Source organism: Hippocampus comes, unplaced genomic scaffold (genome assembly GCF_001891065.2).
Source record: "Hippocampus comes isolate QL1 unplaced genomic scaffold, H_comes_QL1_v1.1 scaffold76, whole genome shotgun sequence".
In the NCBI taxonomy this organism is placed as follows: Eukaryota; Metazoa; Chordata; class Actinopteri; order Syngnathiformes; family Syngnathidae; genus Hippocampus; species Hippocampus comes.
Genome location: NW_017805277.1, coordinates 2,226,389 through 2,247,723, shown reverse-complemented (window position 1 = coordinate 2,247,723; position 21,335 = coordinate 2,226,389). Strand labels below are relative to the sequence as shown.

The 21,335-nt window shown below is 41.4% G+C and overlaps 3 protein-coding genes across 7 annotated transcripts in view; 2 read left to right on the top strand and 1 right to left on the bottom strand.

Annotated features, from left to right (window-relative positions):
• Window positions 1-4,489, top strand: part of mcu (mitochondrial calcium uniporter) — a 48,283-nt gene extending 43,794 nt beyond the window's left edge. For all 5 annotated transcript variants that reach the window (XM_019870389.1, XM_019870388.1, XM_019870387.1 and 2 more), the window contains 2 exons: window positions 379-495; window positions 1,286-4,489. In XM_019870389.1, the coding sequence (XP_019725948.1) occupies window positions 379-495; window positions 1,286-1,366 (198 nt within the window). In that variant the 3' untranslated portion in view covers window positions 1,367-4,489. The remainder of the gene's footprint in view (window positions 1-378; window positions 496-1,285) is intronic.
• Window positions 4,490-6,029: 1,540 nt separating this feature from the next.
• On the top strand, window positions 6,030-14,818 carry oit3 (oncoprotein induced transcript 3). The gene is made up of 9 exons (XM_019870363.1): window positions 6,030-6,247; window positions 8,253-8,627; window positions 8,699-8,809; window positions 9,537-9,659; window positions 9,767-9,889; window positions 10,953-11,113; window positions 11,176-11,588; window positions 12,974-13,073; window positions 14,099-14,818. Exons 1-9 carry the CDS (start codon window positions 6,193-6,195, stop codon window positions 14,294-14,296), a joined length of 1,659 nt encoding a protein of 552 aa, XP_019725922.1. The 5' UTR covers window positions 6,030-6,192; the 3' UTR covers window positions 14,297-14,818.
• Window positions 14,819-15,719: 901 nt separating this feature from the next.
• pla2g12b (phospholipase A2, group XIIB) lies at window positions 15,720-19,386 on the bottom strand. The gene is made up of 4 exons (XM_019870392.1): window positions 18,855-19,386; window positions 17,640-17,716; window positions 17,376-17,541; window positions 15,720-16,392 (listed from the first exon to the last, which is right to left on the bottom strand). The coding sequence occupies exons 1-4, from the start codon at window positions 19,309-19,311 to the stop codon at window positions 16,274-16,276; spliced, it is 819 nt and encodes a 272-aa protein (XP_019725951.1). The 5' UTR covers window positions 19,312-19,386; the 3' UTR covers window positions 15,720-16,273.
• Between the last annotated feature and the right edge of the window lie 1,949 nt (window positions 19,387-21,335).

Sequence of the window (21,335 nt, the reverse complement as noted above, 5' to 3'; positions counted from 1 at the left end):
CTTGTTTGGACATAATTGCAATGAAAATAGTCTGTGCCAGGGTCACGCTATTACCTTCATTAACTGTACAGGCTCTTGGAAACATTTTTGTGTTATCTAACTATCACAGGCAAAAATAGACACTTCATAAAACTGGTCAAAAACTTTACCAAACAATCATTAACTTTGCAGGTTCAACATTCTTGGTCACATTGGACAAAATGTCCATTTCTCAGATGAAATGAAATTTGACAAAGTGTTGCCCTTTGCTCAGCATTCATAATTCACCCATACCCAAGCTATTTCAATGACCCTAATCTGAACTGTCAGGCAGAGCATCACAAAGAACGTATGCTGAATTGGTGCTTACAAAATGCGGTGTCTCTTTGTCACCTGCAGGAGTACGTGTACCCTGACGCCAGAGACCGACAGTATCTGCTCTTCCTCCACAAGGGGGTGAAAAGGACACGCTTTGACATTGAGAAGTATAACAAGCTCAAAGAGGATATTTCTGAGGTATGATTAGTCATCCAAACATTTTCATGCTTACATTTGCAACACATAACAGAGGATATAAAAAGTATATACACCCCTGTTCAAGATGAAGAGACCCAGATAAATGATTTCAAAACTTTTTTCCAGTATTATTGTAACCTGTATCCTGTGTTGCGTGTGAAGGCCTACTTGAGTGGACGACGTCCTTATTTTGGTGTGCAGACACTGCTGCATTCAAGTGCGCCATGGAAAATCGACAGCTCTTATACTTCCGCACAGTCATAACTTAGATTGACGGATCCAAGACATGGCACTGTTTGATTTCACGTGATTCGGTGCTTGATGGCAGTGACCCAACCCTCGGCAGCCTGTGTAGCTAGGGTCCTCATCCTGTTCCTCGAGGTCCGCTGTCTAGCCTGTTTTCCTTCGCTCCCTCCTCCAACGCACTTAATTCAAATGATCAGATCATCAGCAAGGTCTGCGGAAGCTGGATAGCGATCCTGTTCATTTGATTGAGGTGTGTTGCAGCAGGGAGAAATGCTGTATAATGTGCGCCACAACTAGCGAACAGGTCGTGTGCATGGCAGAGGGCTGCACTGTATTGAGAAGTGTTTTGGGGCCTTTTATATAGGCTTTATATCACCTAATTGGTGGAAACAAGTTGTAATAAGAATTTGTATTTGTTTATTTTCGGGTCACATATTTTTGTATTATGAAAAACTGGCATTTAAACATGGGTGGGTAGACATTTTTTTCCTTCCCCTACTGTAGATGCACTTTGCTTTTGTCTTACTTCTCAACTGTCCTCCAGGTGGAGTTGGATCTGAAACGTCTTAGAGACCCACTACAGCTTCAGCTCCCAGTTCAACAGCTCAATTCTGGTAAAGATTGATGGGAAGAGTAATGCCTCCCTCTTTTGCCGGCATTCTCTTTTCTATTGTGGCTAAGCACCGCAACGCCCCCGTCCCAGACAACCTCCTGCCCCCGCTGTAATGAAACCTTTCCTCCTCTAAATCTCTCCTGCATCCCCCTCTTCAAGTTGGGAGTTTCCACGTACTTTTTTTCCCCTTTTTACTTCCCTGACTGAACCAACAGTTTGGAATTGCAAAAGAAAATCACAAGAGAGAGTGATGGTGAGCTGAAAAAAAACTCACAGTGATAGTGGAGTGAAACTTGAATGGACATCCTGTGTTGAACCTGAGGGGCAAACAGGAAATACCACAACCTGACCCTCCAGCACAGGGGAAATCATATCTGTGTACTATTTGTGTGTGTATGTGTATGTTGTCGGCATAACCAACATTTGCCATTCAGTAACTTGATACAACAGCACACACATACACGCACATGAGCACACGGGCTAGGGGGCAGGTTCTTGGGCGCGTCTCTAATCCCACCCATGAAACAAGTTTACAAGCAAGACTCAAAAGAGACGCTGTCATCTTGTGGCTGAACTCTGCTGCCTCTTCACACTCTGGCCACGCCTTCTCCAGGTTGACGGACCGCCATCCTTCCTCAACGCGACCTTTGATAGGAGTCTGTTTAGAACCCTGTTTCCTCTTCTCGGCCAGCCCAGCCTGCGCAAATATGAGAGTACTACCGACAACAACATCACTGTGTGTTCTTTTATTCCAAAAAAAAAAAAAAAAAAGAATTTTGGCACTTTTTATTTTGAAAGCCATAGTATATTTGTTATGAAATGAATATAAAATAAATCTATATGTATACAATCAAATATACTAAATGACCAGATGCTAGTTGTTTCCCAGTGGGGGGAGAAGCTCGTCTTAAAATGTCACTGCGTCTGCCACGCCATGTAGGATTCATTATGTTGTCATATAGATACCAAGAGCATTAAATACGTTTCTTTTACTCCCAATGTTCCACAAGAACAAGTCCGATATGGCTGTCAGACTCCTGTAAGCACTCCAACTGGGGATTTCGCTCTGAAATGTTTCCTTTTCCGAGCAAATCGTCATTACCCACCCGCCCCCAAATTGGTTTTGAACCCACGTGAATTTCCACTCATGAGGTGAAATGAAATAAAAGCCTCATTGTGAGCGTTCTCTCCCCACTGTTGCTGTCCCACCTCCCTGCTCCCTCCATGACAAGGCAGGGTAGACTGCATGCTGTGGTACGCCCTCAGTCGAAGTTTGTGAATGTGTAGGCACGCCATAGTCATTTTCTACTTTAATGGAAACTGTTCTTTATGTCATATAGCTAGTAGTGTATAAGGCACTCTGTCATCCCCTGATTGGTCAAGTCTATGCCTATAGAAGCCATATTGTAAGTTTAGAACAAAAACACCTTTTTCTGTGTGGTTGCCTGAGAGTGAGGATCGGCGGCCCTCCCTCTGACCATTTTGTCAATGCCTCCAAGAATACAAGGGAGTATATTAGGACCGCACAGAAAACACAATTTTATTCAGACAACGTAAAGAGATAATGATAATTTATTCACAGAAGGTCTCTCAAGACTGCTGGTGTCTCATTTTTGTGGGAATTTTGACATTTCCGCAATTGCAAAATTGCCTTGTAACGTCTGTTTTATATTTTTCTCATGTTTCTTTTTTTACTTTTCTCGCTGTGGCTGCAATACTCCTTTGGACAGAAAGGTCTAAACTCATACCCCCTCCCCCGTGAACAAATATTGTTCATTTGCACTGAGTGGGAGTGCTGTGTCATGCAGTGCAGTGTCATGCCATCACATCCTCTGTGTGTGTGCGTGCGCGTGCATGTGAGCCGACAGTTGACTTCGCCCTACTAGCATATCCTGTTGTTTGACTCCAAATTTACCAGGAAAATTCTTGTGTTTAGATCCAATTAAAGTTCACCGTACAGATTTGGTCCAATCTGTTTATCGTGTGTGTGCACACACACACACGTGCGTTCTCTGTTGGGGATAAGGTGCCTTTTGGGATAATTAAGGATTGTAACCGTGTTGACAAGGAAGCGATTGATGGCCTTTTCCTAAGCGTGTCCGTTAACTTGGAATGTTTTAAGTGAAAGGATATTTGTCGAATGGGTGTCTGATGGTTGAGTGAACCATCAGATTAGCACCGATGTGAATCCTTTGCCACCATTGCACCTTGTCAATAGTGATAAATCCTTTCCTTCATCCCATTCATATCCATCACTGGCTTGAAATGATTTTCCTGTTGCACACACAGTGAAGTTGTTTCCTTGTTGGAGGTGATCTTGGTCCTCACTTTGCTCGTTAGGTCTTTATATTCAGTTCAATCACACCGTCCCTCATTTACTTACCCCGGGCCTCCATGTGTTTAAAAAATCTGAACAAATCAAATATAGAGACCTTTATATAAAGACGGTGTTGCATGAATGTATGTTTACATGGGAAATTATATGAAAACAAAAAAAAGATGTATGCAAAAAAGAAGTTAAAAAAAGGTCCAAATTATTTAAGAAGGTTGTCAATAGAAATTCCTAGCAATTGACCGGCCTGCGTGTTTAGAATTAGTTCTGCCGAACGGGATCCTTGCCGATCAGCCGCTCTCCATCACACTTCGACCACATCCATTTTCTTTACTGCATTGAAGACACAAAAAAAAAAAAAAATCCATCCTCAATGCACCAGTCGAGAGGCTCTTTGACTGCTGACCTCACTTCCTAGCGTCCTGCTTCTGATTCTAAATGAAATTGTCAGGTGCCACGTGGTAGCTTTTGGAGGGAAACACCTCCCGCTCCTGTCGTCCTCACCCCCACTTTTGTCGTCCAAATTCCTCTTCTGTCTTGAATGAGTGTTTTTGGAAATCTTGTGTGCACTTACAATATGTTTAAGAGTGAAGCATATACGAGTGAAAGGAACTTGTACTCCATTCTGACCTCCTATTTTTTTATTTGTATTATTTCTTTCTGGACATTATGTTTCTGTTAACATGATGCTGTAATATTGGCAAAAAAAAAAAAGAATGTGTAAAATCCTGTATCATTTATGAAATATGTATAAAAAAGAAATGTAATTCAATTATCAATAAAATCCTTATCCAGGTTTTGGAGCTTGTGGTCCGTTGGCTCTTTTGTCTTGTTTTATTTTTGTCTGCTATATTAGATTGATGCATCATGCCGCCAATGTTTACGAGACCTTGACTGTCTTCTCAGGCTCTTCCTTTGCGCATCCTGTGCAATAGATGTGACTGATGTGTTTTTATGCACCAGAAAAGTATGTAAAAATACACAGTCAAAGCAACAAATCTTATGTTGGCTAAACTGAATCAGGTACTACAGTTCTATCCAAGATATCCATCCAACCATTTTCTGATCTGGTTATCGTTACAAGGGTCGCAGGCGTGGTGGAGCCTGTCCCAGCTGTCTTCGGGCCATAGGTGGGGTACACCCTGAACTGGTTGCCAGCCCATCACAAGGCAAACAGAGACAAACAACCATTCTCGTTCTCAATCACACCTAGGGACAATCAGCCATGTATGTTTTTGGACTGCGGGAGAAAACCAGAAGCCCGGAGAAAACCCACACAGGCACGGGGAGAACATGGAACCTCCACACAGGAAGACCGGAGCCAGAATCTAACCCTGTACCTCTGCACTGTGTGTGTGTGTGTGTGTGTGTGTGTGTGTGTGTGTGTGTGTGTGTGTGTGTGTGTGTGTGTGTGTGTGTGTGTGTGTGTGTGTGTGTGTGTGTGTAAACAAAAATGCATATGCCCTGTTGCTTGAGTTGAGTATCAGGCTGCAGCGCATTCTGCATCTATAGTAAAGTGTACAAAGCTGATTAAACTTGCCTGAGCCAAGGAAGAAATCAATGTCTCATTTCCAGGAGTAGTAGCAAAAGAAAAGCATGGCATTTTCCACCTCATTAGCCTTAAAGAGCAATTTGAATGAATGTCTTCATTGATTTAATTACATATAAAGAACTGAAAACGCAAACCTTAAGTAACCTCTGATTACTACCGAAGAAGTGTTTGTGTTTCTTCTGGTTGTCTATCTCAGAGATTTGTATGACAAAGTTCAGTATAAGCGCCTGTAAGAAGGTCAGGCCTGTCTGAATTACACTTTAGGTGAGTTTATTGCATTATACTTGTGTCTATACTTATGCCTGGCCTTTTTTTTTTTTTATCTTGCATGCAACAAATACTCATTGTATAAAAGATCAAAAACTAATCCTAAATCTAATAATTACTGAATTAAAACAAAGCATTTGCCCCCCCCAAAAAAAAAACTGGCAAGCCTCTTCTACAAACTAATTACAACTGACTTCAGAAAGCCAAAGCAAAAAACTAACAATAATGCAAAATCCATATGTCCGTTTGTGTGAATGGTGTATGTGCTGAAAGGTGACAGTATGTCTCTGATAGCCCCTCATTAAAAAAACAAAAAAAAAACGCTTATTGTCTTGAAGTGTAAACTATTGCTTGGGCCTCAGTCCTCAACACAGTAATGATAAGTGTTCAAACCCTCGAGCTGCTTTAACCCAACACTGAATGGTTGGATAAGTCCAATGTGACTACACTATTGTACAAATTACTTTTATTTACAGCTAAAGGAAATCGTGATTGTAAATGCTGGGAGGGACATACAGTGTGAAACAATGGGAATGTGATTTCTGTGATTTGGCAAATAGGAGGTCAAGGTAAGCCATGACAGTCGCACACGAACAGATAAGAGGCGTCTATTAAAAGCAGACTTTGCCAGAGGATAAACAATGTGCTACGACATAGTGACCTGTGCAATCTCATTTACCCAACATCATGCTTTTTTGGGTGACTGTTCTGCTACAAGACGTTTTCCAAGTCACAGCCGCCAGTGAGTATAAAAAAAAAAGATATATGTCTACATTGTTATGTGATTGTATTTAGTAAAGGTAAGATTCAGGGGATCTTGTCTGGTCTTTAACTGATTGTTGATGCTTTTATCCACATAGTGTACATTAAGGAACATCCACCATCTTCAAATGTGCAATATTATTACTTTTTGTTGTTTGCACTGATGTAGAAGAGCATTGTAACTAAACAAGTTCAGACAATATCAGAAATTGCTCTTCGTATGATGCAGTGTAGTCCTGGTACAATGAAAATTACAGACTATTAAATTAATAAATCCCTGACATGGTCAGTACAGCTGAGCATGGCTGTCTTTGTGAAGGCAGATTTTTATTTGTTCAGCTGTTAAAATGAATTCTCTAAGATCGTACCTGATGTTGGGCATTTTTTTGTCATTCAAAATCCCAGTCTCATAAGTGTAAATCCTGTTGGCTTTAGTGCAGTCTGTTGTTAATGTTACCATATTTTTTTATGTATCAATTGAACTCAATGGAATGCCAGCAGCAATGTAATAAAATGCAGTCACGTCCATCTGGTATTCCCCGTTTGCTTTTAAATTACACAAGAACAACGCAACCATCAATTGCTCATTTTGTTGATTGTCCTCAAATGGCTTTTGTTCCTTCCCTGTAAGGATATTTATCTCATCTTGTTAAGTTTCCAGAGCTGATTCAGCAACAGGATTTTCACTGTTAATATCATCAGAAGTATTGTCAATATCAACCTGCTGGTAACCTTGTATGACTGTTGCATGCCTTTTCTGCTTTTGCGGTGTGCAATAATATCCTTCCTATCCCCCTTGTCCTGTGTCTGTAGCTCAACCCAACTGTTTGAGGCAGATGGTGCCCCATACCCCCCATGGAGTCATGGTTGTGTTCTGTTCAGAAGCAGGCAGTTTCGCCTTGAGATAACTTCTGTTGTGATTTGGCACCGCATAAATAAGGAATGAGGCACACCTTAAATCAACTATAATGGATATTCAAAGTGTTATGATTTCAATGTTTTTTTGATTAATAAAATGTGACAGATTACCTATAGAATGTGCTTGTGCCAGGGGAAAAATCTAGATGTGGTGCAAACTGATTGCATGCGTATGCAATTTCTATATTACTTTATAGAAGCACCTTTTGCTTTAATGACAACATTCAGTCTTTCAGGGGGGAGTCTACCATGGCAGATGTGCTTGAGAATGAGATTCAAACTACTTTTTGGATCCTGGTGCGGATTATCCATTTACAGCTCCCAGGTCCAAGTGCACATTCAGCCTCAACAGACAAATACAACCACTAATAAATAACATTGTAAAGGTTGTGAGAAGTGCATTGATCAGAACAATGAAATAAGAACAATACAACACAATAAAACCACGTAATGTAAAAGATGAAAGGATACAAGTTATTCATTTAAAAAGTGTGGTGCTCGTGTTGAGCAGCCTAATGGTATAAGGCAGGGGTTTCAAACTCATTTTTGTCACAGGGCCACGTTGAAGTGACCGTTTTCCTTTGAGGGCCGTTATGACTGTGAAAACATTTAAAGAAGTCAAGAATAATGGTTGATTCAACCATTGTTTAACTTACTGTAATGAGGGGTTTGGTAAGAAGAAAATGCTTACAATATCTCTCTTATTTATTACATATGAGAAGTTGACATTTTGGTCCAGATTTTAGCAATCATGGTAGAAGTTGACATGTTTAATTTGCTTTCGTGGGCCACATAAAATAATGTGGCGGGCCAGATCTGGCCCCCGGGCCTTGAGTTTGGCACCTGTGGTATAAGGAAGGAAAGACTCTTGAGTTTGTCCTCTTGGGGCATAACACTAAGAACGTCAAACTGCGACCCCAACCCTTTACTCCCTTATAAAGTCATCATCTTAATCACTCAGACCTAATATTACAAAGTGTCCGTGGGTCGCAGAAAAGGTGCCACATAAATCCAAGTTGTTATCATTTTACAATTACCGTTTCATTGTCCATTATGTTTGCCCTCAGCCCTGGACCCATGTTCTGCCTACATCAGTCTGAATGAACCATGGAGGAACACAGAATATCACATCAACCAATCCTCCGGGAGTCCTCTCTGCGATAGCCACATGTCTGGGGAGTGGTATCGCTTTACAGGAATGGCAGGGGACGCCATGCCCACCTTCTGCATCTCAGAGAACCATTGCGGCAGCCACGCTCCCATTTGGCTCAATGGCAGCCACCCTCAGCTCCAGGAAGGCATCGTCACTCTGCCAGTGTGTGCCAGCTTTGGAGACGATTGTTGCCAATGGAACGGCAGCGTGGACGTGAAAGCCTGCACTGGGGGTTACTTTGTGTACCGCCTGCCCAGACCTTCCGTTTGCTTCCATGTCTACTGTGGTCGTGAGTCCAACCTTCAATGCATCGTCTCGCTGAGCTTTTCCCTTATGAATTGTCACATTTATGTGCCGCAGATTTCTATGACATCTGTGATGACGTTCCATGCACGGGTCCAAGATGTCCTGAGTTGGAATGTCGCTGTGCTCCTGGAACCGTTCTGGGACCAGACAGACAAACATGCCTGGGTGAGATTAACCGACAGGAAGGAAGAGTGCAGTCGACGAGATTCGCTCCAAATGACAATATACAGGAAGACATGAGACAAGAGTAGCAAGAACAGTAACGATAGAATGAACACATATGACGTATTCATCCCAGTTTGTATGTTATTTCATATATTAAAAATTCTGTTATTTTTTTTAACTCTATGCCTGGAGTAGTAATTGATTACTAATGACTCAGCTTTGATATACAGGACACACACTCGCTGGACACTAAATGGTGTACACTTTTACTAGCTGCAGTACAAGAGCTGCATCGAAAGATAAAGGGGTAGGAATTTAACATTTAACATTTGATTATTGTGATTCAAGTTTAGACTGGTGTAAAATAGCACTGCGCCTACACTGTGAGTTATTTCAAATATTGTAGGTTATTCACCTCCAAAAAACGCATTGTTATCTTTGTATCTGTATTGTATGTGTTTCTGCATTGTAATTTGCACAGGTCAAGTGTATCTAATGTTTTGGCTGTTACACAACTGAAGGATAGACGTCAGTGTCCTCATTCTACCCTGACATATCCCTTCTTTCATCCATCTTTATTATTACTTGTCCCTTCAGTATTACGAAGTCTGCCATGAAAGGAATTTGTTATCCTCATCCCTGTAGGCGGCTCATGTCGTGCCTCCAGCACTCAAGTCAATTAAAAGCCATGTCCTGTGTGACACGTGTGGCTGTGTGTTATGTTCAGATGTGAATGAGTGCGAGAAGGCCAACGGTGGCTGTGCAGAGGTCTGCGTCAACACCAAAGGATCCAGACAGTGTGAGTGCGGTCCAGGCCGAGGGCTGGATGAGACTGGGCTAAACTGTCGGGGTACTGTACAGGATTCTGGATATTCTGCATTGGCCGCTTTGAAATACTATAATGTAACATCTGACTGAGTTTTCTTTTCTTCTTTCTGCTTTTCTGCTGTCATGTAGAGATGGCAGGCTGCCATGTAAACAATGGAGGCTGCAGTCATGGCTGCTCATCACTGCTTGACTCCTACCGGTGTCACTGTCCTAGAGGGCTGCAGCTGAGCCATGATAAACGCACATGTCTGGGTATGGGTGTATAATAATAATAATAATAAGAATAATAATCTGCGATTGGCTGGCAACCAGTTCAGGGTGTCCCCTGCCTACTGCCTGAAGACAGCCGGGATAGGCTCCAGCACCCCCCACGACCGTTTGTGAGGATAAGCGGATTGGAAAATGAATGGATGGATGGATGGATCGATGATGATGATGATGATGATGATGATAATAATAATAATAAGAAGAAGAAGAAGAAGAAGAAGAAGTCATGATTACTGTAATTGTTCTAACAAAGATGATGACATCAATGATAACAGCAGTCCAAGTAGCTTGGCTTTGCACTCCCATATAAAACTATGCAAGAAACACAAACCAATAGCAGACCATGTCTACATTTTTATGTCAGATAAAGTTAGTGGTTAGCACATCTGTCTCAGAGTGCAGAGGTGCAGGGTTCGATTCCAGCTCTGGCCTCCCAGTATGGAGTTTGCATGTTCTCCCCGGGTCTGCATGGGCTTTCTCCGGGCACTCCGGTTTCCTCCCACATTCCAAAAACATGTATGGCAGGCTGATTGAACACTCAAAATTGTTCCTAGGTGTGAGTGTGAGCGTGGATGGTTGTTGTCTGTGTGTGCCCTGCGATTGGCTGGCAACCGGTTCAGGGTGTCCCCTGACCTACTGCCCAAAGACGGCTGGGATAAGCTCCAGCACGCCCCGTGACTGTTGCTTTCTCGCAACTACTTTTCAGAGGCAGTTTAGTAAGCAACGATGAATCAGCACACTTACCTGTGATGTTGACAGCCTGGCACTGTTGCAGTTCCTATAATTTAATTTGAACAAACCAGGCTTACTTTCATGTCCTGTAAAAGCACTACGGTAGTTTTGATGTCACTTGTGGTCTACAGCAGAGGGCAACACGGCTTCCCCCTTAGATAGATAAATTATTCTGATTAAATCTTATTCCGCCAACAAAATATGAATCAGAGCACCACATTTTGACTAATGCTGGCACATAAAATGGACTGAAAAAAAAAAAAAAACACTTGCTTGGTAGTTTAGTTCCCCTCTAATCGCATGCTTACATTTGCAGTGCCAGTGGAGTGCAACCCCAGTTCCATTACGGTGTCAGTACCAAAGGACATTGTTGGAGGATTGGACCTCTTTCTTTCCAACTCGTCATGTCGTGGTATCTCCAATGGCACGCACATCAACCTCAACTTCAGCCTCAAGACATGTGGCACTACTGTAGAGGTCAGTCACAGTTGCGAGTATCAGCTCTTTGCTTCATACTAACGACAATGTCTCCCTCACAGGTGACCGATGACAAGATAGTCGCAACCAACCTGGTGACAGGCCTCCCCAGGGCCCGTCCGGGTAGCAGCGGGGACCTTATCGTACGCACCAGTAAATTAGTAGTGCCGATCACCTGTGAGTTCCCCAGGGAGTACCAAGTGTCCGATGGATTCCAGGCAAGTCAGCGCGGCTCAGCCCTGCAGCTGGCCGGCCACAGCGAGGGGGTCTTCCCCTTCTCGCTGGAGCTCTTCAAGAATGCGGAGTTCTTGGAGATTTACCGTGCGCCGCCTCATCTGCATCTTCACGAATCGCTGTTCTTCGGGGTGGAGCCCAAAGAGAGAGTGGATGGCCTCTCTGCCCTGGTAGAGAGCTGCTTTGCAACGCCAGGGCCCAAAGCTGACCAGGCCCTCAAGTATTACCTGATAAAAGACGGGTGAGTTGTCTCAGAGTCCAATTATTTTTCAAGTTCAACTTCTGCACAAATTAGAAGCACAGCACAGCAAGCAGAACAAAGTCCATGACCAGCTTTTTTCTTGCAGTCTCTTAACTGGATCAAACCATTTTTTTACCTTCGATTCTTCAGATTTTCAAGAAACAATGGAAATTAGTTTTCGCATCATCATAATTTAGAATTACTTTAACTGTACGATTATACATGGAACTGTTGTCTGTAAAACTTGATGGAAAAAAAACTCTTTTAGCATACCTTAAAGTGCCTCGGCTTGTTTACAGCGGTGCCTTTATATATTTATACTAGCATTGTCTTTTGTCTCCAGAATGTGACAAAAGAAGGGAGTTGAAAAAAGAAAGCTGAACACCTTTCTCCCACTCTTTGTGATGTCGCACCTTTCTAGCTGGTGAAGAATTTTTAGAATAAACAGTGCGAATATAAAATACACATATACATATACAAACGCAACAATGGGACAATAATCGTTGTTTGCAACTGTGTCAGCTGCTTGTGGAGGCTCTCTGTGTCAGCCCAGTAATCGACTCAACGCTCCAGCTCAGATAAGCTGAATAAATCATGTATAGAAAAACAGAAAGAAAGCATATTCCATCAGGTCATCCTGGAATGGAATAGACACCCATCGGCAGTATCTGCAAAAACATTTATTTCTTTATTTTTCTTAAATGCAAAGACTTACAGCACATGCCATGGACTCACATAACCTTTAAAGAATCCTGATTGCTACATTCATTCTACTCCTTAATTTAATTCTATTTGTGAAAGAAATTCATTTGGTCCCACAGCATTGTGACTTTGTCCGATACGACCCGTCTGCTGCCGTGGGAATCAAATGATTGACAGTTATAGGACAGCGAACCTCATGTGTCGCATCAAATGTCAAACACCCCTGACTTTTGCTGCTGATGATCCGTCGAGAAAACACAATCCACTGCCAGCTCAACCTTTGAAGGCAGGGCAAGTTTCAAGGCACTTTTATATATCGAGCACAATTTGTACACAAAGCTATTCACAGTATTTTACAACCACATAAAATTACAAGAATGTAAATAAAGCCGTTCCACAAAGCATACAAGTCATCAATACTTCCTGAAATTAAAAGTGAGGAATACAGATTCAAAAAAATGATGTACAAAGACATTGGGGCTTCCATAGTCAGCTGGGATAGGCGACAGCACTGCCGTCAAAAAAAAAAAAAAGATGTACAAAGACATTGGTGCTTCCAAAGTCAGCTGGGATAGGCGACAGCACTGCCGTGAGGCTAGTGGTAGAGAGAATGGATGGATGTTCTCTAAAGATGGAACAGCGGGCATCCCTGTAAAGATTTAACCTCCGTGTCTTGTGAGCAGGTGTATCTCGGATGAAACAGTTACTCAGTACTCATCCAAGGACAAGCTCTCCAGGCACTACCAGGTCCCGGTCTTCAAGTTCATTGGCAAGGAGAACCGGGTGAGTCAGGCAGGTTGCTGGGAACCAGCTGGCTATAAAGAGAGAGAGTGTGTGTGTGTGTGTGTGGGCGTAGGTTTGCCTGACAGTATGTTGTCTGCATTATTGACTGTAACTATTAGACAGCTTTATGTTAATTGCTCGTTGTTGCTTATCATTTAATGATTGTATCTCATTTTTTCTATTTCATTTTTAACTTGCTTCTCTGTCGCACTTTGAGATCAATGAATGTTTGTTGCTTATCATTTAATGATTGTATCTCATTTTTAACTTGCTTCTCTGTAGCAATTTGTGATCAATGAATGCGCCATACAAGTAGCATTTACGTCAGAGATGTCCAAATTACAGCCTGGGGGCCATTTGCGGCCCACCATCAATTCTTCAGTGGCCCGTGGCATATAATAAAAATGACATTTGACACAGCCCACAAGGCTGGTTAAAAAAAAAAAAATGAATGAGGGTGGGGGTGGGCAGGGTGATAAAGGAGGGTGTCGAAAAAAAAATAGGGGCCACTACAAAGTGATTCACATTCCTAACAGCTTTTCTAGATATGTAAAGATACAAATGAACTACTGTATTTACGACTAAAATAATAACACAGTTTCTCTTTAATTCATGAACATGTCGCGTTAATCGTTCTCACGTAACTGTTTTAAAAACGGTCATCTCCCTACAGTTCTGAATGTTGGAGATGGGATTCAGTTTCTGTTCATTCTAGTGCTGGAGCTAATCTAGTGAGATACAGGGCTGTTGTCCACCCTAAAATCTTGATAAATCCTCAACAATTTATCACCTCGAACAGAAAGCTGTTATGTAACCATTTTCTTAAATAGCTAGGACCTGTAAACAATATATCACTGCTTGCTTAACTGATTTTAGCATGTTTAATAAATTAAAGTTGAAAAATGTTAAAGCAGGCCTTGCATCCTTGCATTTTTATGAATGTGGCCCTCAAACGAAAAAGTAGGGACACGCCTCATTTACGTAGAAGATGTCTGATGACAGCAGGTGTATCCTGTGTGTTGCAGCAAGTCTTCCTCCACTGTCAGGTGTTGGTGTGTAGCCTGGGAGATTCTCGCTGCAGTCAGCCTTGTCGGGGACGTGTCCGTCGTGGTGCCGCATCTGAGCGTCAGCACACACTGAGTGGGGGCCCCATTTTCATCCTGCCCGGACCCAGCAGCCAGACGGATTCAATTTCCGCAGATATTTCAATCACAGAAATTTGATTGGTTTTTAAGTTTGTCCATGTGTTCTCCAACGTGTAATGTTGAAACTGTTTAGTTGAAGCACCACTAAAAACACGTTCTCCATTAAAATGCCATGTTTATGATGAAGATCTCTGTTTGCGGCAATGTACTTCCACTTCAGACCACACCTGCTCCATTAATACTGTCTTGGAAACAAACAAACGCTCTTACGTCAGAAGATACAAGAGCTAATTGCTGATAGCCTTGTTTTCATGAACCAAGTTTTGACAATCTTGGATAATGCGCGTAAAGTTTTAAGCAGCTGATTGTCAAGGTGTACCTTACGTATTGGCAATGGCCCAAATGCGTTTAATGAATGCAGGTCAAAATTAAGCGGCTCAATTATTCAATTTGACTTTGAACTGTGTAGAAGAAAATATTATTGCATCGATTGACAACATTGTGAGCTTTTGTAGAAGCCTTTCCTTCCCTGTTTGCGGCCACCATTAACCACTGCGTTGGTCCGCCCCTGCTCGTCATCAAATAGCTGATTCAAAGGTTTCCCTGTGTTGTAGTCAAATTGCATGATGCTCAATTTATAGCTCAGTTTGAAGTGTTTCAATGAAAGTTCTACTTGTGTTTATTCGATCAAAAGTAGAGCGCTGTCAATCTGCTGTTTATTAATCAATTTATGTTGTTACCCAGCAGCCAATTTACACCACACCTAAGTACAGGTAATTGCCCCTGAAAAAAAGGTCTTTAAGCTCCTCAAATCACTTCAACAGGTTGTTTCTTTAGTGCTAAAATCCAACAGGATGCCATTAAAGCACCAAAGATAGCATTGGCCTGAGCACAAAAACAAAACACTTGAAAACACTTTTTTCCATCAATAACAGGGGATATGTTGTAAAAAACAAAACAACAAAAAACAAAAATCTGAGAATATGCAGATGTACACCACAGTAGCTGACAATGTATTACATGAGTAAATCTTTCTATCCGTAATGAAGGGATAATTAATCATCGCACTTTTGCGCAGACACCAACTGCAGTGGTGCAGCACCGAGGGTGGAACAAGGCTCGGCGTGGTAGAAAATATAGCTGCTGACATCAGCGTTGCACACTGCGCTGTTTGGTTCCTCTTCCTTGCTCAATTCATTGGTGGGTATAAGGTCAAACATTTCATTTGACGGCACAGTTATGGCCATCCTTCTTACACTTGGTGCAATGAAATACAAAGCATCGTTTATGGTTTTCATGTTATACTGTGAGCTGAAGCGAAGACTGCTTGGTGGAAAGTGGATTAAACTTAGTACATCTGTGACATTATCCTAAGTGACCTTTACTGTGTATGAAGTCATCACTGCGGTCACGGTGCCTCATCTGAAGCAACTGCAACATGAATACATGAGTTCATTTGCAGTGTCAGAGATGCTTTTTCTAATGTTCGGGAATGACTGAGTGGCTTTCATCAAAGGAGGTTTTATTCTGCGCCGTCGCTGAACACTCGTAATAATATAGAGTGCATAGAAAACGACTGATGCATCGCTGTACACTGTAACAAACAACATTAGGTACACATAATGGCACGCAGGCGAGATGAAATTACGGTATATTGCATTGTACTTAATGCTGTGTCTGCTGAGCGTATAAGAGAAGGAGCAGTTCCTCGTCCGTGCATAAATAGCAAATAACTTAACACTGACTCACATCCTGAGCGCAATTAGCCTGCTAAGTGTTTTATGTTCGCGTTTCCTTTGTTTGGAGTCCTAAAGAAATGAATGTTAATGGAGTTATACGGGCCTAAGAATTGGCCTGAACATGAAGAGTAGAAACATGTTTCATCACGCAATCCCCAAATATTGAGTGTCATGGAATTTCCTTATTTGGGACCTTTCTGGCTGCAAGCTAGCTTCTGTTATGCTGCATCTCTCTTCCATGCTCTGAAATATCATATGTGCAAAACTGTCTTTTTTTTTTTTTTTCTCCATGTCAATGCCTCCATGGTGTTCAGGGTCACAGTTCATCCCTCTCGTCTCCATCACAAACACATGCTGCCCTCTGGCTGTTCATGTAGGGCCGGCATCCAAGTGTCCACACTGTGTTGTACATGGCATCCGCCATCGACTCACAGGCTAAGAGACAGGAAACCCACAGAGTATTTTCATTAGTGTACAGTAGACTCACATTAAGACAGTACACAAATAAAATCTAATGCAACCCTACACAAAGAACCCAATCAAATATAATAATACAAATATGATCGAAACCACCCGATTCATACAGTGAAGTAACTGCAATTATTTCTGAGCCATATACGTATATTTGATATCACATTTACAGGGACCAAAATGATCACCGTTATCAGTGTTATCCCAATATTGCTAAAACAAACAGATTGGACTTGCATCCAAAAGATGGGTTTTATTTTTAATACAAAAATGCTCTTTTTGTGTATGCCAACAGATGAAAAACAAATTTCAAGCAAGACTCCATGAAATTGAGTTTGAATGACTGTGAAATTGTACCCCATCTACCATATGTATGTATGTATGTACATATGTACTGCATGTACGTACTGTATGTACGTAGAACAGGGGTGTCAAACTCTGTGGCTGGCCAGTTTGGAGTTACGTCTTGCTTGGAGGGCCGTTGTGATAGTGAAACTAAATTAATGTTTGATTTTCTCATCGTATTATTACTTGTACACAACAAATTGATGAATTACTAGTTCTGAAATCAGTCAAGTCAATTATAATAGTGTGTTCAATTATTGTTGAAGTGAGGAGTAACAAAATGAATGCAAAATCTCAACGTTACTTATTGCACATGACAGTTTGACATTTCGGTACAGATTTTGGCAATGGAAGTTGACACACATGATTTGCTTTCACAGGCCACATGAAATGACGTCACGGGCCAGCCGGAATCGAACCCTGCACCTCTGCACTGTGAGGCCGACGTGCTAACCAGTCGACCACCATGCTGCCCGGTCTTTATACATTGAAATAGAACTACAGGTTGTCTGTCAAAACTGTATTCTTGTAATGGTAGATTATTTGATTCACGTATCGGATGTGACGTAATGAACGTGAGGAGGAGCGTGTCTTTGTCTGACCTTGTACTTCGGACACAAAGCCGAGACTCCTCTTCAGGTCGGAGCAAATGTTATGAAGACAAGAACGGAACTTGGTGTCACAGTCGTACTTGTTGATGCCGCAGTTGTCGTAGCACACATCGAGTTGGTTACAGCACTCAGTCATGGCCGGGATGCCAAGATCAATCTGGCACAAGAAAAACAATTTGAGTTTATGTCGGTCTATTTGGTGGTTGTTACGAGAGCAAATCAGCTGCTTGGTGCCATGAACAGGGCGACATCTACCTGGAATCCCACCATGGAAGAGCTGCAGCCATTGGGCTCTTGGTGCTTGTAGTCAGGACGAGGTTGAGGACGTTCCCCTGAGGAAACACGGAAGATTACGTTCACAGTTTTGGTGACGCAATTTAACAGCACTTGTGCTGCAAACAAATGATTTTAACTGCCGACACAAGTGAAATCAGTCCCAAGTGTGAATAATTTCAAGTCCAGGTTCCTGATTTGTTTTTTTTGTTTTTTTTCTTGTACTTGAACTGTATGTTCTTTTAATAACTTTCATTTCTGTACTTAGTTCTTTATTTGTGAATTCATTTAAAATGTTGAACGTTTAATCACGTCAATCATGTTGCGTTGACTCAGTGACTCTCTCAGTGATGTCGGCAGCAAAAATAACCCCAATATTGCGATGTTAAATAAATGTGAAATAATTCATCACCTATTGAATGTGGAAAAAGATGTCTGAAATGGAAATATGATAACATGAGAACTGGATTAATATAAATACTGTACTATTGTCAAATGCTTAAAGTAAAATAAAATAATATCAAAGATGACACATATGTATATTTTTTTCCAGTTTCTTTTTCAAATCTGGAAAAATAAATCACAAAAGTAACACACTCCAGATACTGAGTGAAGACAACACAACAATAACAAAACTTCACAAATATCATGTAGTCATAATACAATTCGGCTAGAATGAATATAAATTGAACAAAGACGTCTCAATAACATTAATGATGTTGATCAAATAAAACGAAAGAATAGTTCCCTCCCTTCTGTCCTCACTATACGAGTGTCACCGGTGCACTGGAGTCTATCCCAGATGACTTTGGGCATACAAGATTAAAAATTATTTTCTATGACCTTTCATACCATCAACAAATAAGTAATATTATACTAACAAAAACAAAACCAAGTCGGTGTTTAAGGTTTATATTATGGAGATACATTAGACGTCTCACCTCAGGCCAGAGTCATCATGATCATCAGCCCCCCATGTGATGTCAGAGTTGTTCTTTTCACCGATAAGATTATACACTGTGAAACTTTGTCTCTATGTTTACGTAACCTGCTACAAACATCCTTTTGTTGGATTGTGCTGCATCAGGAAATCCACACGAGGGATGCGCCATGCATCCTTTCAGTGGGTGTTATGAGAGCAAGCTATTCATTTTATTTACCAAACATAAGGAACGGTGTGGAAGACCACATACTCACCGTATCTGCAGCGGTACTGACACACGCCATTGTGACCCCCCACCAGTTCGACCAGGGAATCAAAGTAGCCGTGCATCGTTTGGAAACTGCTTCTAATTGACATGAGGCTCCAGCTACTGCTGTTTTGGTCATCTGGAGTGGAAATGCTCATCTGGACTGGCTGGATCTCGTTGCTCTTCCCCATCTCTTCTTCATCCTTAGGTTGATGCTGGGCTTCCCCAGCTTGGCTGATTTCTCCGGGCCCTTCGACTGCTTCGGGTGTTTTGTTCGGTAAAACTTCAGGGAGTTCGTTGGTCTGGTCTTGGTATAGTTTGGTGTCTGCCACATCTGTGTTTTGTGGATCCAGCGCCGGAGTGTCCTCCTCCTCCAGTGATTTTGATTGGTAGTGACCCAGGTTGGCACAGACACCAGCGGTCACACTAAGGAGCAGCAGAAGAGTAATAGTCCGGAGGAGCATGGTTGTAAAGAATGTCAGATGCGTTGTCAACAGGGTGAGAGGAGCTTTGCGAGTGAGCGATGACAACAACACGCAACTCTTACTGGAAGCAGACTTTGACCTGTGATTAGGCTCTAGCAGACAGCGGGGCACTCACTCCTGCAAGAGGGCAAAAGTCAACTCTCATCAATGCTAAAGGCTTCCCTAATCTTTTTCTTCTCTTCTTCTAGTTCTTGAGCACATTGAATAGCTGATGTCATCAGAAATTTATCTACAAGGCTAATGAGATTTCCATGATTCGGTCATGGTGAATGGAAAAAAACGCAGCTTGTATTTTTGGGAGGAGGCTAATACAGTCATTTATGTTGGCCACAATGAAAGGGACACGAGTACTGTAAACATTATGTCTTTGTGAAATGCAGGAAAGCCATTTTTTCATCACAGCAAATTTAAAACATTTATTTGACTTGCCCAATTTCAAATATTATCGAAGGTTATTGCCTTGAGATTTTGAGTGAAACCACCACTATTTTTTTACAGTGTACGGGTGTCTTACTCACACTATAGCCTCTATTATGAAATCATGACATCCCTAAACAAATGCCATTGCAAGGATGAAAAATAATGCTAATAACATTGTCATAAGATATGTAATAAAATATGATAAAATTACAGTTTGATGAAAATATACAGATTGGTAAATGTTAAAACCCATACAATCAAATCATGCTTAAATGTGAAGAACAACTGAGTGAATTGTTTAATTAAAATATAATTATTATAATAAAACTAAACTAATTTACAAATAGTTGTCATGACTTTTAGCTTATTGGTCACGACACCTCTTATGTTAGGTTAGCAATTACCAAACTAGATGAGATTGATCAAAAATCACTGCTGCTGTTTGCAGCCAAATAGTCCACGTCACAGCGGTTTTCCTCAATTGCTTAATAAATGAATGAATGAATGAATGAATAACATCACCAATTAGTCACCTTTGAAACAATTGCACTATGGAAAAGAGAAGTGGTGGTACACTATAGCACCAAGCTATTATGGCAGTCAAAATAGGAATATTTATTTGGAATTAAATGTGACAAACCGGTTGAAAAGTGTGAGTTCAATGAATACTTACCGCAAAGATTAATATCATTCATATTCAAGTCCTTGCTGCCCTCTAGTGTTGAAACGAAATAGTGCCCCACAGGTACAGTATATCAAATTAATGTTTGTTTCGTCACCTTCAGTGCTTCTGGTTTAGTATTACTTTTGTTATTTATTTATTTTTACACACACACACACACACACACACACACACACACACACACACACACACACACTCACCTAGTTTAAATTGTGAATGCGAAGTATAGTATTTCATTTTCAAGAAAATATGACTGGAAATTTAGATTCTTAGTATTACAGTGTATTTTATTCAAAGTTACTATTACAGCAAAAAATTGTTAACTCATTCTAAAGGGTGGTAATTTTTAATAGTACTTTAATACACTGTATGCAAGATGCACGATGAGAGACGATGGAAAACTGTTGATTGCGCAGAACTTCTGCTTCTTCTTCTTTCTGCTTGTCTCGTTAGGGGTCGCCACATGCGTCATTCTTTTCTTTTCCACCAAATCTTCTCCTCTCAAACACCAGTTGCCTTCATGTCTTCGCTCACCACATCCATCAAGTCGTGTAGTTCAGCCGCTTGATTGCTCAATAGTTCCCGCAACTTGGCACATCGTCCTCGCTCTTGAAAATGTGAACCTTTTCCTCGATTCCTCTGGTACCTTCTTACCCACTAGAACTCTATCGAACAACCTGGTCAAAAACTCCACAGGCACAGCCACTGACGCTTCTATGCCTCCAAATGTACGTCATCAGGACCAACTGCCTTCCCAATTTTCATTCTTTTTCGTGCCATTCTAACTTCCTCCTTCCCAATCATTGTTGGTCCACCTCACTTGTTTCTTCTTCTCTTCCTTCTCTTTCATGTTTCTCATTCATCAACTCGTCAAAGTATTCTTTCTATCCATCAAGTACAC